Source organism: Coregonus lavaretus (genome assembly GCF_964263955.1).
Source record: "Coregonus lavaretus genome assembly, chromosome: 5".
NCBI lineage: Eukaryota > Metazoa > Chordata > Actinopteri > Salmoniformes > Salmonidae > Coregonus > Coregonus lavaretus.
The window spans coordinates 73,702,711-73,719,047 of NC_139992.1; the positions used below are offsets into that span (position 1 = coordinate 73,702,711).

At 43.4% G+C, this 16,337-nt stretch overlaps 1 protein-coding gene across 1 annotated transcript in view; it reads left to right on the plus strand.

Annotated features, from left to right (window-relative positions):
* vwa8 (von Willebrand factor A domain containing 8) overlaps nt 1-16,337 on the plus strand; it is an 83,546-nt gene that overhangs the window by 44,717 nt on the left and 22,492 nt on the right. Inside the window, 18 exon segments of the mRNA XM_084161610.1 lie at nt 64-139; nt 1,975-2,110; nt 2,596-2,715; nt 3,356-3,561; nt 7,287-7,438; nt 9,871-9,875; nt 9,878-9,921; nt 9,923-9,979; nt 10,089-10,227; nt 10,397-10,584; nt 11,498-11,623; nt 11,903-11,967; nt 12,056-12,181; nt 12,306-12,415; nt 12,540-12,691; nt 12,961-13,165; nt 13,636-13,717; nt 14,345-14,569. Of these exon segments, the coding sequence (XP_084017736.1) occupies nt 64-139; nt 1,975-2,110; nt 2,596-2,715; nt 3,356-3,561; nt 7,287-7,438; nt 9,871-9,875; nt 9,878-9,921; nt 9,923-9,979; nt 10,089-10,227; nt 10,397-10,584; nt 11,498-11,623; nt 11,903-11,967; nt 12,056-12,181; nt 12,306-12,415; nt 12,540-12,691; nt 12,961-13,165; nt 13,636-13,717; nt 14,345-14,569 (2,214 nt within the window).

Genomic DNA, 16,337 nt, shown 5'->3' on the forward strand with positions numbered 1-16,337 from the left:
CTTCTACATTTGTTATTGACTGTAAAGTGTGTAACCTACCATTCAATCCTCTCCCCTTTCTAGGGACACTACAGTTCAGACCCTGACCCTACAGCCTTCTGTTAGAGATGGAATTATCATATACGAGGACTCACCACTGGTCAGTATGACTTATCTCTCTCTCTCTCTCTCTCTCTCTCTCTCTCTCTCTCTCTCTCTCTCTCTCTCTCTCGCTCGCTCTCAAATTCAGTATGCTTTAATTGCATGAATGCCAAGGTCAATGTTGCCAAAGCGAAGTGATACAAAAACAACAGTGACAACAATAAGAATAGTAGCTATAATACTAAAGGAAACAAGTGTGTATAAACTGTATACAAAACATTAGGAACACCTTTCCATGACGGACTGACCAGGTGAATCCAGGTGAACGCTATGATCCCTTATTGATGCCCCTAGTTAAATCCACTTCAATCAGTGTAGATGAAGGGGAGGAGACAGGTTAAAGAAGGATTTTTAAGCCTTGAGACAATTAAGACATGGACTGTGTATTTGTGCAATTCAGAGGGTGAGTGGGCAAGACAAAAGATTTTAAGTGCCTTTGAACGGGGTATGGTTGTAGGTGCCAGGCGCACCGGTATGTGTAAAGAACTGCAATGCTGCTGGGTTTTTCATGCTCAACAGTTTCCCGTGTGTATCAAGAATGGTCCACAACCCAAAGGACATCGAGCCAGCTTGACACAACTGTGGGAAGCATTGGAGTCAACATGGACCAGAGTCCATGCCCTGACGAAATTGAGGCTCTTCTGAGGGCAAATCGGGGGTTGTGCAACTCTATTAGGAAGGTGTTCTTAATGTTTTGTACACTCAGTATATTATATTATACTCTCAGTACACTCACTCAGTACCCTTTTATACTAATACAATTGCTCAGAGAAGGAGATTTTGTTTAACAAGTGATAATACACCCTACCTATTTTGTGGTCATCTAACCATTTCTTTATGGATTTTGATATGTGCTTGTGTTTATTGTCTTGCTGGAAGATCCACTTGCGGCCAAGTGTTTTTGGCTAAAATGTTCTGGTACTTGGTAAAGTTCATGATGCCGTTGACCTTAACAAGGGCCACAGGACCAGTGGAAGCAAAATAGCCCCATAACATCAAAGATGCACCACCATATTTTACCGTAGATATTAGGTACTTTTCTGCATATGCTTCTGTTTTTGTCTCCAAACCCAACACTGGTGTGCATGGCCAAAGAGCTCTATTTTCATGTCACAAATAAATATCCAATACAGACATGGAATAATGGTCAACGTTCAGAATCTAATTCAACAAAACATTTAAATTTGGAGAACATGGAGAAAGTAGTACATTTAATGTTTCCTCCTTTAGCTTGTGGCAAGCTATGACATACTGTGCTGCAAACTCTATAACATCAGACCTTTCCCCCAAAAGTATACAAAGTTTATTTTTGTTTGATTGTTCTGTGAATGTAGAACTTTGACTTTTGAATTTTGGGAAGAAGGAATCCTTAATTAATATATATTTGGGGCAGGTGATTAGAAAGTGTTCTTACATTTCTATCTCTCTTGACCCACAGTGATGCCATAGTCTGTCCTCTGGTCAACCATGTTTTTTGATGGTGTCCTGTTTCAATTGCCAGGCTATGATCACTACTTCTGTATTTGGTTAAGGTTTTTATTTGTTTACACAGGTTAAGTATTCAGCTGAAGTCTTTTCCCAATGTTTGGTAGCATTCCATGTTTCTCTGACCTTCGGCCTCACTCCGCTAATAGTTGATGTATGTGTTCTTGTTATTCACCTCCAGCTGTCAACATTTTGCCCTTGGGGCTAGATCACTTGTTAATTTCAATCTTGTGTTTCTGAGTTTTGCCAGTTTTGCTCTCCATCTCTCTCTCTCGTACTCTCTTTAACACTAAATTATGGTATTTACACACTCTGTGTGTGTGTGTGTGTGTGTGTGTGTATGTGCAGGTGAAAGCTGTGAAGATGGGCCACATCCTAGTGATAGACGAGGCAGACAAAGCCCCCACTAACGTCACCTGTATACTGAAGACCCTGGTGGAGAGTGGAGAGATGATCCTCGCAGACGGACGCAGGATCGTCTCTGGTACACACACTCACATAGACTGCCAGACACACACACAAACACAGTATTGTTTACATTCCTCTGTGAGGCTAGACTATTCAGCATAGTGACAGTCTATTAGGTAAGTTGAGTTAGAAGTGGAAAGTAAAACCAAGTGTAAACAGCCTACGACTGTAAGTCTACTGGTACCTGTCCATAAAGGCTTTTATGCTAACCACTGTGAGTGGCTTGGATGGCCCTGGATTGTATATCGTAGATCTGTTTATCTATGTTGTCATTCTATCTTCTATTTATCCCTTCAATTATCCCCCCTGTCTCTAAAGAGTACCTGGGACACTTCTTTGTCACCTTCCTAAACCACTCTTTGTTCTGGCTGAAGGGAGTGTGCTCATGCGAGTATGTGCGAGCCTGTGTGTGTGTGTGCGTGTGTGTGTGTGTGCGCGCGTGTCTGTGCATGCGTATATGTTTGTGTGTGTTGTACTCACAGTGTGTTGTATCCTCATTAGACCCATTAGAAGCAGAGATGAGACCTAACACCATAGCCATGCACCCAGACTTCAGGATGCTGGTCCTGGCTAACAGACCTGGCTTCCCCTTCTTGGGAAACGACTTCTTTGGCTCACTGGGTAAGACTCAGTAACACTTTACTTAAGGGTAACTACATAAGGACTTCATAACACATTCATAAGCCATAGATAACACATTCATAAGCAGTACATAATAATTAATTAAATATATATGAATTAATAAATACAAGTGTATGTTAAAGGGAAACTTTGTGATGCCTTTATCTACTTCCCCAGAGTCAGATGAACTCGTGGATACCATTTTTATGTCTCTGTGTCCAGTATGATGGAAGTTAGAGGTAGTTTTATGAGCCAATGCTAACTATCGTTAGTGCAATGACTGGAAGTCTATGGGTATCTACTAGCATTCTAGTCATTGCGCTAACGCTAGTTAGCAGTTGCGCTAGCACTAGTTAGAAACTTCCTTCAAACTGCACGAAGAGACATAAACATGGTATCTAAGAGTTCATCTGACTCTGGGAAAGTAGATAAACGGCCTCATTGCCAAAATCCTGAAGTATCCCTTAAAGAGCGGTAACACTTTAGTCGAACGGTACCTACATAAGGACTTCAAAACACGTTGATAAGTGGCACATAAGCATTTATGAAATGCCTGTGTCAAAAACCCCAAGTTGATGTTCTCATCAGCTATGTCATGGTAATGTCACTTATATGGCATGTTGACATAACCATATTATAGGTGACATCTTCAGCTGCCACGCGGTGGACAACCCCAAGCCGCAGGCGGAGTTTGCCATGCTGAAGCAGTACGGGCCGGCAGTGCCCGATGCCACCCTGCACAAGCTGGTGGCAGCCTTCGGAGAGCTACGTGCCTTGGCAGATCAGGGCACCATCACCTACCCCTACTCTACCAGGGAGGTGGTCAACATAGTCAAACATCTGCAGGTATGCTACAGACACACACATACAAACACACATACTCATGCAAGAATAGTGGTTTGATGCTTTAGTGGGTCACAGAGTTCTTTATGAATAGTTAATCATGTAATGTTTAATACATGGGGGGGAATGCCCTAAGGGTGTCCTTGTGTCTGAGTGACCATGTCACCCACCGCCGGGTAACTCCCACTTTCATGACCTCAGCCTGCCTGGAGAGAAACATACATGCGTACACTAAAGAGACAGACATATACTGTTCAGTGCATTCAGAAAGTATTCAGACCCTCTGACTTTTTCTACATTTTGTTACGTTACAGCCTTACTCTAAAATTGATTACATTGTTTTTATTCTCATCAATCTACACACAATACCCCATAATGACAAAGCAAAAACTGTTTTTTAGAAATTTTTGCAAATTTATAAAACAATTAAAACTGACGCTACAAGCTCGGCACACCTGTATTTGGGGAGTTTCTCCCATTGTTCTCTGCAGATCCTCTCAAGCTCTGTCAGGTTGGATGGGGAGCGTTGCTGCACAGCTATTTTCAGGTCTCTCCAGAAATGTTCAATCGGGTTCAAGTCTGGGCTCTGGCTGGGCCACTCAAGGACATTCAAAGACTTGTCCCGAAGCCACTCCTGCGTTGTCTTGGCTGTGTGCTTAGGGTCGTTGTCCTGTTGGAAGGTGAACCTTTGCCCCAGTCTGAGGTCCTGAGCGCTCTGGAGCAGGTTTTCCGTTCATCTTTCCCTTGATCCTGACTAGTCTCCCAGTCCCTGCCGCTGAAAAACATCCCCACAGCATGATGCTGCCACGACCATTCTTCACCGTAGGGATGGTGCCAGGTTTCTTCCAGACGTGACGTGACGCTTGGCAGTCAGGTCAAAGAGTTCAATCTTGGTTTCATCAGACCAGATAATCTTGTTTCTCATGGTATGAGAGTCCTTTAGGTGCCTTTTGGCAAACTCCAAGTGGGCTGCCATGTGCCTTTTACTGAGGAGTGGCTTCCGTCCGGCCACTCTACCATAAAGGCCTGACTGGTGGAGTGCTGCAGAGATGGTTGTCCTTCTGGAAGGTTCTCCCATCTCCACAGAGGAACTCTGGAGCTCTGTCAGAGTGACTATCGGGTTCTTGGTCACCTCCCTGACCAAGACCCTTATCCCCCGATTGCTCAGTTTGGCCAGGCGGATAGTTCTAGGAAGTGTCTTGGTGGTCCCAAACTTCTTCCATTTAAGAATGATGGAGGCCACTGTGTTCTTGGGGACCTTCAATGCTGCAGAAATGTGTTGGTACCCTTCCCCAGATCTGTGTCTCGACACTATCCTGTCTCGGAGCGCTACGGACAATTCCTTCGACCTCATAGCTTGGTTTTTGCTCTGACATGCACTGTCAACTGTGGGACCTTAAATAGACAGGTGTATGCCTTTCCAAATCATGTCCAATCAATTGAATTTACCACAGGTGGACTCCAATCAAGTTGTAGAAACATCTCAAGGATGATCAATGGAAACTGGATGCACCTGAGCTAAATTTCGAGTCTCATAGGAAACGGTCTGAATATTTATGTAAATAAGGTATTCCAGTTTTTTATTCTTAATACATTTGGAACAATTTCTAAAACCTGTTTTCGCTTTGTCATTATGGGTTATTGTGTGTAGATTGATGAGGAAACGTTTTTATTTAATCCATTTTAGAATAAGGCTGTAACGTAACAAAATGTGGAAAAAGTGAAGGGGTCTGAATACTTTCCAAACGCACTGTATAGGCCACGCTTGTCCAGTGGCCTGATACGTAGAGTGGTGGGGGGGGAGAGAGTAGAACACTCAGAGAGCCTCTTTGGAACGTCACAGTATGTTTACATTGAGTAGCCATCTCCCTCATACATAAGCCTGCTGCATATGACATGCTTCTATTTTTACCTCTCCATTGGGGCAGAGAGGAGAGTGTGCTTGCACGCGCACGCGCGCGCGTGTGTGATTTTCAGTACATCCCCATGGCAACACAGAAAGTGTAGTTAGTGTAGGGATAGTTAGAAAAGAAGAGCGGGATGAGCTGTGTATTGTCCTCACACTGACCCTGCGAGTTACACTTACACTACTATGGGTATTATTCCCTCAAAATATATATACAGTACCAGTCAAAAGTTTGGACACACCTACTCATTCAAAGGTTTTTCTTTTTTTTAAACTATTTTCTACATTGTAGAATAATAGTGAAGACATCAAAATTATGAAATAACACATATGGAATCATGTAGTAACCAAAAAAGTATTAAACAAATCAAAATATATTTTAGATTTTAGATTATTCAAAGGAGACACCCTTTGCCTTGATGACAGCTTTGCACACTCTTGGCATTCTCTCAACCAGCTTCATGAGGAATGCTTTTCCAACAGTCTTGAAGGAGTTCCCACCTATGCTGAGCACTTGTTGGCTGCTTTTCCTTCACTCTGCAGTCCAACTCATCCCAAACCATCTCAATTGGGTTGATCGGGTGATTGTGGAGGCCAGGTCATCTGATGCAGCACTCAATCACTCTCCTTGGTCAAATAGCCCTTACACAACCGGTAGGTGTGTTTTGGGTCATTGTCCTGTTGAAAAACAAATGATAGTCTCACTAAGCACAAACCAGATGGGATGGCGTATCGCAGTAGAATGCTGTGGTAGCAATGCTGGTTAGGTGTGCCTTGAATTCTAAATAAATCACAGACAGTGTCACCAGCAAAGCACCATTACACCTCCTCCTCCATGCTTCACGGTGGGAACCACACATGCGGAGATCATCCGTTCACCCACACATGCGTCTCACAAAGAAACGGCGGTTGGAACCAAAAATCTCACATTTGGACTCATCAGACCAAAGGACAGATTTCCACCGGTCTAATGTCCATTGCTCGTGTTTCTTGGCCCAAGCAAGTCTTTTCTTCTTATTGGTGTCCTTTAGTAGTGGATTCTTTGCAGCAATTCTACTATGAAGGCCTGATTCACGCAGTCTCCTCTGAACAGTTGATGTTGAGATGTGTCTGTTACTTGAACTCTGTGAAGCATTTATTTGGGCTGCAATTTCTGAGGCTGGTAACTCTAATGAACTTATCCTCTGCAGCAGAGGTAACTCTGGTTCTTCCTTTCCTGTGGCGGTCCTCATGAGAGCCAGTTTCATCATAGCGCTTGATGGTTTTTGCAACTGCACTTGAAGAAACTAATGATGGACTGTCGTTTCTCTTTGCTTATTTGAGCTGTTCTTGCCATGATATGGACTTGGTCTTTTACCAAATAGGGCTATCTTCTGTATACTCTTCTACCTTGTCACAACACAACTGATTGGCTCAAATGCATTAAGAAGGAAAGAAGTGCACAAATTAACTTTTAACAAGGCACACCTGTTAATTGAAATGCATTCCAGGTGACTACCTCATGAATCTGGTTGAGGGAATGCCAAGACTGTGCAAGCTGTCATCAAGGCAAAGGGTGGCTATTTGAAGAATCTCAAATATAAATATACTTTGATTTGTTTAACACTTTTTTGGTTACTACATGATTCCATATGTGTTATTTCATAGTTTTGAAGTCTTCACTACTATTCTACAATGTAGAAAATAGTCAAAAAAAGAAAAACCCTTGAATGAGTAGGTGTGTCCAAACTTTTGACTGGTACTGTATATGTCTATCTCTCTCTCAATTTCTTCCCCCCTCTTTCTTTCCCCTCTCTCTCTCCCCCTATCACTCACCATACAGAGATTCCCAGATGAGGGCTTGGCCAACGTGGTGCGCAACGTCTTTGACTTTGACTCTTACAACAAGGACACGCGGGAGGTACTGATGGAAGCGCTGCACAAGCACGGCATTCCCATCGGAGCCAAGCCCAGCAGTGTCCACCTGGCCAAGGAGTAAGACCCCGTGACCACCGGAGAATCACCAACCGTACACACACCCTGGCCTCTAGCATACACTGGCACCCTAAGCCAGAACAGATACATAGAAAGAGGAAGAGAGGAATGGGAAGAGTAGTGAGGAAGGCAGGGAGGGCCATGGTGCGTGTGGTCACATGAGATGGGGATTGAGTTGTGGTCAGACACTGTGACTGTGACACGATCAGTGTACCTCACTAGAGAGGGGTTACCTTCAATAGGTCACTAAAAATACACTCAATGGACAAGCCACTTGCCGCTAGCTTTCTAATAAGATTACACACCCCCTAGACATGACCATATACTGACAATGTACCTCCCCCAGGTCAATGAGGATAGCATGGATAGTCCATTTACTTGTCCCTACACATGTCTGCTATCGTAGATTAGTAACTGTCTACTGTGCCTCGCAAGCATAACCACTCACTACCGGCCACCATTGATGGTTGGTTATACAGTATGTATATACTGTTATATGTATCTACCTATACAGTTGTACAGTTGTGTGTGTCACTTGGCTTAAACTGAAATTGATTTAGTCCGATTTTTTTTATTAATGTTTTAGGTATGAATGTATTCTGTTTTTACCATCTCAATATTCCTCTATTCTGAATACATTAAGTATTTCCTAAATTCATTAGAAAGACAGGTAAGGATTCATTTAAGATTATATTCCACCTCATCATAAATGTATAGGTTTTAATAAAGGAAAATATTTGTTTCTTCTGTCTCCTGTTTTTCATTATAAACCCTGTTTTTGTGAAGTTTTCTTTTATAATCCTCAAGTAGAACAATCTTGAGGGCCAAACAGGGAAGAAACAAGTATTTTCCTTACATGATGAGTCTACATTGGTATGATATGATTATGTTTAATAGACTAGGTTAGATGTGCTATAACTAAGGCTGTCTACAGGTACTGTAAGGCAATCTGATTCCTAGCATGGCAACTTAACACCAAACAAGCATGTGTACCAAGGTTGGGCTCAATTCAGAATTGAATTGAGAATGCATCATAAATTCCAATTAAATTCTTGAATTGTAATTACATTTTAATTGAAGTACTAAATAGGATACAGAATTGCAATTTGAATAAAAGGAAATATAATTGAATTCAGTGAAATTCAAATGCCTCTTCTATATTAGGTGTAGTCTATACAAATATACATCTTGTACAGAAAACATCAAACATGTTATAAACATGCATATAAAATATTGTTGAAACAATAGATTTTCAGGACAAACTCTTAAAATGAATGATCAAGGAAACAAAAACTGTATGCAAATATTAAACGTTATTATATTTCATGAAACACTTTCCAGAGTGCATTAGTTTAACACTCAAGTTCACCCTGAGGCCTTCAAAAAGAAGCCAAACAAATGAAATGGTTGGTGGAAATATAATAGGCTATTCTAAGCACTAAGGTTAAAAGAGTATATGAACATTGTTTCCATAGAAAAGCGATATATTCTTTGGTATCTGGAAGTGTGACCTGTTCGATTCAATGAAACTCATGTTCTATGACTGAGTGGAATTTCTTTGAATTCTACTTCCTGTCATTCAAATTCTACATCCTGTGGGGTGGGGCCAATTCAAATTTCAATTCATGAGTTGAATGGGAGTCAATTCCAAAATGTTATTGAGCCCAACCCTGGTGTGTACCGCATTGTCATATTCAATTTCCCATATTTATTAAATACAAATGCTTTGGTCGCAATCTAAAATAGGAAATAGCCTATACATGGAATAACCTCCCACAATCTATTTTGCCCAGTTGTATCAAAGTAAATATCTCTACTCTTTGAACTTGAGCAGTCCAAATTGGGACAAACAGTTACTAGACACGTTGTATAATGCGTTCTAGGATGATTTATATTAAGTTGGACAGTTCCTGGTGTTTTGGTATATTGTGGTGTTGTTTCTTACATCCCACCTGTAACCTATTACACCGTGGCCGGTGGCCTAAACCCAGCAGTGATTCATGGGAAAGTGTGTGGGTTTCCATAGAAGATCTGGACAGACACAACAATGGAGGTCAGCCAGACACACACACTATTTATACACAGACTACACAAAATGCTATTTATACACAGACTACACAAAACGCAAAACTTATTGTAGGCCTATTGCTTTCCCCTAGTCTGTTTTTTCAGATTAGTGCAGATGAGGGAGAGAAGACGAGGAAAGATGGATCGAGATGCACCCCATATCTTTTTACTCAAGTCCTGTACGATACTACACTTTACCCTATATACATGTAGTGCACTTAGTTTCAGTCAGTCTCAGAGCCCTATGTGTACTTTAGGGAATAGGGCTTAATTGAGATGTATCCTAAGAGTCCTGCACACCTTTCTGATGGTGCTGTGTGTTGTTGTCATGGTAATGACATGTGACCTCTCCCACTACCTCCTAGGCTACCCCTCCAGAGGTCAGGATGTCTGGCTACTGGACCACCAACCAGGAGGGGAAACGCCCGGCGCAAACTGCTCTGCCCTACAGAGACGCACCCCATCGATATAAAGGTACTAACACACACACACACACAGTTTATGAAGTGCATAGTGGCTAGAGGTTTCTAGACAGGGCCATCGATTTGTACCCTTGACTTTGTGCACTTGTGTGTGTGTGTAGGGGCCAGTGTTCCTACGTGTGCAGGGCTACCCCTGTGAGAGGCATGAGTCCAGAGCTCTGAGCTTCACCGAGGAGAAAGCTACCTGGCAGATCCCCATGAACGAAGTCAACATAGTCTGTGACGTCACCACCAACAACGGTAGGAGATACATACACACACCACACACATGCATTTAAACACAGCACACACACACATCGCGATCTAAGTGGCTACACGTAACCCAGTGTGTCTGCACGCAATGAGAGAACAAGAATACACACAACCCCCACCCCCTCCACACACTAACACACACTCCTTTCTGTTTCAGATGCGATCTACATGGCTACGTGTAACCCGGTGTGCCTGTTTGTGATGAAGGAGAACGGAGACACAGTCCAGTGTATGGAACTGTATGATGTCTTCCCCAGGACCATCAGTGGAGTCTGGCAGCCCTTTGTGACTGTCGCTGCCCTGGGCAGCCCACTGGAGGGGCAGGTGGTGCTACATGAGGAACAGGTAGGGGAGAACCCACAGACAAGCGCACACACACCTCATATAGTTCCAGACTATGAGAGATGACTGCAAACTGCTAAATATGCACATACTGTATACGCTTTCATAACACAAATTGTTATACAGCTTTTACATATCAGAAGAGAAAATACCCTGGTTTTGGAGAGGAGAGGAAAACAGAAAGAAAGATAGAAAGTGAGTGATAGTATATAATTTCTCCTGTCCGAAAAAAAACAGAACTCCAGACATCATAACAGAGGTTATACAGAGGTCATGGCTCTCTCAGGGGAGAAAAAATTAAACAAGAAATAAATGTTTTTAATGGAACACTGTCAGCTAGCCAGAACACACACATGCATGCACACACACACTCCAGCACCAACTCTCAAAGAGTGACACTTGGTTTCTATATATATATATATATATATCAGAGTTCAAGGAGCTATGCCATAAGGAAGCTATTACAGTAGAGTAGAGGGAGGGGTTAGTACTGGGATTGCTCTTCCCCTGCCCCTTGGCTTTCCCCATAAAAAGTGAACTGAAGATTAAGCAGTGTGCGTCGTGAATAAAAGCCTTGGCTTAGCTGAGCGAGACACTCTTACACGCACGCACGCAGACACGCACGCACAGCGACTACTGACTGTAGTGGAAGATTAACACTGGATAGTGGCGCCCTCTGGTGACTGGGGTGTGAATGGATGAATTAATCTGATGTTTTACTGCTCTTTCTAACCAAGTATGCTATCTCTCTCTCTCTCTCTCTCTCTCTCTCTCTCTCTCTCTCTCTCTCTCTCTCTCTCTCTCTCTCTCTCTCTCTCTCTCTCTCTCTCTCTCTCTCTCTCTCTCTCTCTCTCTCTCTCTCTCTCTCTCTCTCTCTCTCTCTCTCTCTCTCTCTCTCTCTCTCTCTCTCTCTCAGAGTAACACAGTATTACATCTAGACGTATTAACAGGAGCGGTGAGGAGACTCATGCTGTCACAGGAGACAGAACAGCCCGCCCCCAAAGCTTCCAATTGGTGGAGCAGCAGCAGCAAGGAGACACAGGTCAGAGGGACACAGACACATCATTCTCATTTAATATTTGAGGTCTCATACCCACTGAAACTGCATTCGGCCATCTGACCACTTCATTTATACCACTTGTACAACAAAATTCACAAGATATAGTCATACATGATATACCACATACACAAGATACAGTATGTCATACATGCGTAGATGTTTTTTTGTGAATATCTCTCTAACAGAACAATGACTTGAGACAACAAAACAGGTTGTCACCTGTGTACTGTACACTACGTAATCCAGAATGTTTTTTTTTAGGGAGGTCATAAGATGTGCCGGGAGTTTGCCCACAAGAACTGGCTCCTGTTCTACAAAGAGGGCGGGTAAGCTCAGCTCATTGCTACGCTACCTCCTTCCCCTTTGCTTTTTGGAAACTGTAAAGTGAAGTGTGTCCCTCCTGTGTTGCTGTAGTAACCAGTTGGATGTGCTGGATGTGCTGGAGGGCCGGGTTCATACCATCTCCCTCCCCATCAACCTCAGCAAGGTCTTTCTGGTGGCAGAGGATCGCTGGCTACTGGTGGAGAGCAACACCAACAAGTAATTCATCCTCTCCTTTACTTCTTCTTTCCTCTTCTTATCTTTTCTCTTCTCATTTCTTCTCTTCTCCTCTGCTCTTTTTCTATCCTCATTCATCGGAGTGGGATGGTGTTTGTGCTTACAGGAAGTTCCTGCTGACCAAACCCATGCACATGGGAGCAGAGGACTCTGGGGTATGTCAGCTACACAGCGTCAGTGAGGACGGCGTCAGCACCGGCCATGGAGCCAGCTCAGGTAACACAACAGAACACTCAACATATAAGGTGAGGACATGAGTCATTTAATGTCCCGGACACTATGTCCATACCCGTCCTCAACTTTCTTTCTCCTCCCCATCTCTCCCCCTCTCTCTCTCCAGGTGAGGTGTGTGTACCCCAGACAGTGGGTAGTGACCAGCTGCCTAATGAGAACCTGAGTGCAGCCCTGGGTCAGAAGATAGTCTCTCCCAACCGCCTCCTCTCTGACACCTCCTCCTACGCACGCATCATAGTGGGCTTCCCTGACCTCATGGTGAGAGACCAGCGTATATCGATCAATTAGAGATAGTACTGGGACCTTTCATTCGAGATTTCATTAGTTTTTGTTTATAGCTATCAATACTTTTTGATGAGAAATATCTTGACTTTTGGATAGAGATATACAGTATATGAGGACTTTTGATGAGAGATATAATTACTTTTAATAAGGGATATCATGACTTTTGAATAAAGATGTCATGACTTTTGATTAGAGATGTGAAGTTAGAATCGCTTTGTTGTTTCTCTCTTCCTGCACTGTAGTCTCCTAATGAGGTGTACAGCTTTAAGAGGGACGTGGACCTATCAGAGATGATGGGCGGGGATTCGGGAGGTCAAATGTTCTTCCGGGGCGGGCTGAAATCCAGCGTGGCCAAACGGACCAACTGTGTCAGTCTGCTGTCGGCCAATCAGGTGGTTCGGGCCCTCCCACCTGGACAGGTGCCCCTGAAAGACATCTTCCCCCCAGGTCAGAGCCTCACCGTACAATAACATAACTAACTGAAAGACATCTTCCCTTCAGGTCAGAGCCTCACTGTACAATAACTTAATTAACTAAAAGACATCTTTCCCCCAGGTCAAAGCCTCACCGTACAATAACATAACTAACTAAAAGATATCTTCCCCCCCAGGTCAGAGCCTCACTGTACAATAGCATAACTAACTGAAAGACATCTTCCCCTCAGGTCAAAGCCTCACCGTACAATAACATAACTAACTAAAAGATATCTTCCCCCCAGGTCAGAGCTTCACTGTACAATAACATAACTAACTGAAAGACATCTTCCCCCCAGGTCAGAGCTTCACTGTACAATAACATAGCTGACTTTGGTGTAGAGACAACTGAGTCTGATTCATACCCTTAACCTGGGATACTCAATAATTTGTTTGTTTGTGTGTGCGTGTGTGTGTGGGTGTTTGTACGTTTGTGTCACACAGACGTTACACCCCCGATGACCGCTGCCTACCTGGAGGTGACTGACCTGAACTCCAAGAAGCTGAAGTATATTCCTGTCCCAAGGTATATATGGACTCTGGTAGCACACTATCCCAAATCCACACATACATAGCCCCTACCTCCCTATACACATATGTGGATCTGAAAGGATTGGATAGGTATAAGCAATATGGTGAGAATTCCACCTAGTCTGTCAGAGGTCAAGGTTGAGCTACGTATGTTGCTAAGTAACCAGGAAGTGACTGCCCCTCAACCTTGTTGTTTTTCAACTTTTGTAGTTTTTTTTATGGTTTTCAATGAGTGAAAACGTAGCGCAATGTTCTTCAAGCGCAAAAACATCATAAAAGGTATCTGGTAAAAGTTAATTCATCCACAAAGACGAATATAATTGTATATATCTTAAATGACCGCGTAAGTCATTTCATTAATTTAATGATATAATCGTGAAGCCCGTTCAAAACAGCATGGGAAACATAAGGAAGTGGCCGTCACTTTCACAGAGAATACCTATCCAATCCCTTCCGATCTACAAAGTGTCGAGGGGCTAGAGTGGATTTGGGATTGGGAGAAGTTGAAATGTTAAAGCATACTGTGTCTCCGCCATCCTCTGGTTTACACGAACCCTCTCATCGGATTGGTTAGTTGTCTTGCCCCCTCTCTCTCTAATTTGTTGTTTCATCTGATTGACAGGTCTCTGAGTGTCTCTCCTTACACAACGTGGATTTCGAAGGTGTCCGACACTGACGTGCTATTGGCCGGTCTGGGCTCAGGGGGCGTGGTCACGGTGGATATGGGCGGGTACGTGCGGCTCTGGGAAACAGGATTGGACAACCTGCAGCGCTCCCTGCTGGAATGGAGGACCATGATTGGCTCAGAGGACAGCAGGCCCATACAGGTAGGACTGGGAATGGTTCAGTGAGGTGAAATGTTCTGAACTTGTTGATATATAGAAATATAATGAATAGAGTTGACTTTAAGATTGTACAAATCCTGTTAAATGTAGCAGTAGTAGCCTGTATCTGTATCCTTCAATGTTCTGAAAACTAAAACTGCAGCCTACATCCTGTAGTCCCTATTGTCACAACCAGGAGGCAATGTTGTGTCACAAATATTCACCATTATAAGGGTGAATATTTGTGACACAACATTGTATATTATACAATGAGTGTACAAAATGGTAAGAACAACCCCCCCCCACCCCCCCCCACCTTTGCGTTCAGAACAGCCTCAATTCGTCGGGCCCATGTTGACTCCAATGCTTCCCACAGTTGACACAAACCGGGGTGCCTGGCATACCCCGTTCAAAGGCACTTAAATAGTTTGTCTTGCCCATTCACCCTCTAAATGGCATATATACACAATCCATGTCTCAATTGTCTCAAGGCTTAAAAATCCTTCTTTAACCTGTCTCCTCCCCTTCATTTGCACTGATTGGATATAACAAGTGACATCAATAAGGGATCATAGATTTCACCTGGATTCACCTGGTCAGTCTATGTCATGGAAATAGCAATTTTGTACACTCAGTGTAGAGTGTTGCTGAACCACAAACAGTCCTGGAGGCTGCAACCCTGTGTGGAACACTAGTTAGAGAGCCCTGAGGGAAATGTATTTCTCTCTCACATTCCTCCAGTTGTAGTCTTTGTGAATGAGCGACAGGTCATCACTGGTCTTTCTTTGTTAATGGGTATAATGTGAAGTATGTTAAGTATAATTGTAGCACTGATGTAATGGAGTTGACCTGGCTTGGGTGGTGAGTATAGACAGGGACACAGTGGCAGATATATGATGTGGTATGTCATAGACTTGGGTCAAATACAAGTCAAATACTTTTTGTACAATGGAACCAATGGGATAGTCCCAAAAGTGCAAACCTCGTCATATGGTCTTGAAGGCTGGAGTGAACGCACAATCGCACACCTGATTAACTAAGGACCGGGAATGAAGAGCACTAGTCCAGACTTATGTTTGCTAATGCAAACGAAATAGGTACACAAAGCTTCTCTCAGGTCACAGGTGCATGCGCACACACACACACACACACACACACGCACACACACACACACACACACACACACACGCACACACACACACAAACAGGGCTCTTCAGATGTGAGAGCCCCTCTCTTAGGCTAGATTCCTCCGTCTAATGGTGTTCTTTGATGGCCACCTTGAGCACATACAGCATGGCCCTTCAAACACACACTTTCCCTATGCTCTCTGTCTGCCTTTACCTTCACACACACACACACTCACACACACACACTGACTCACTATGCCTTCTGAAAACACACATGCAGCCTCACTATACTTGAGGCTCACTATGCCGTCTGCAAACAGCGGGCCTCCTCTTGAACATGGCTGAGAGGTATTTTATCTGTCTACACACATGAAAACTCTCTTCCCCTGTACTTACTCAAACACGTTGCTCTATAACATAGCTACACACACATTCACACACACTATCAAACGTTTCTGGCCGAAACATACACACACACAGTCACACGCATGCACAAACGCATGCACGCATGCACGCACGCACACACACACACACACACAGTCTTGTACAGCTAACCTTTCAATTCAGTCCCATTCAAAATCCTATTTTCCCTAACCCTAACCCTAACCTGTACTCTTACCCTTACCCTAACCTCAACCCTAACCCTAACCTTAACCCAAAAAC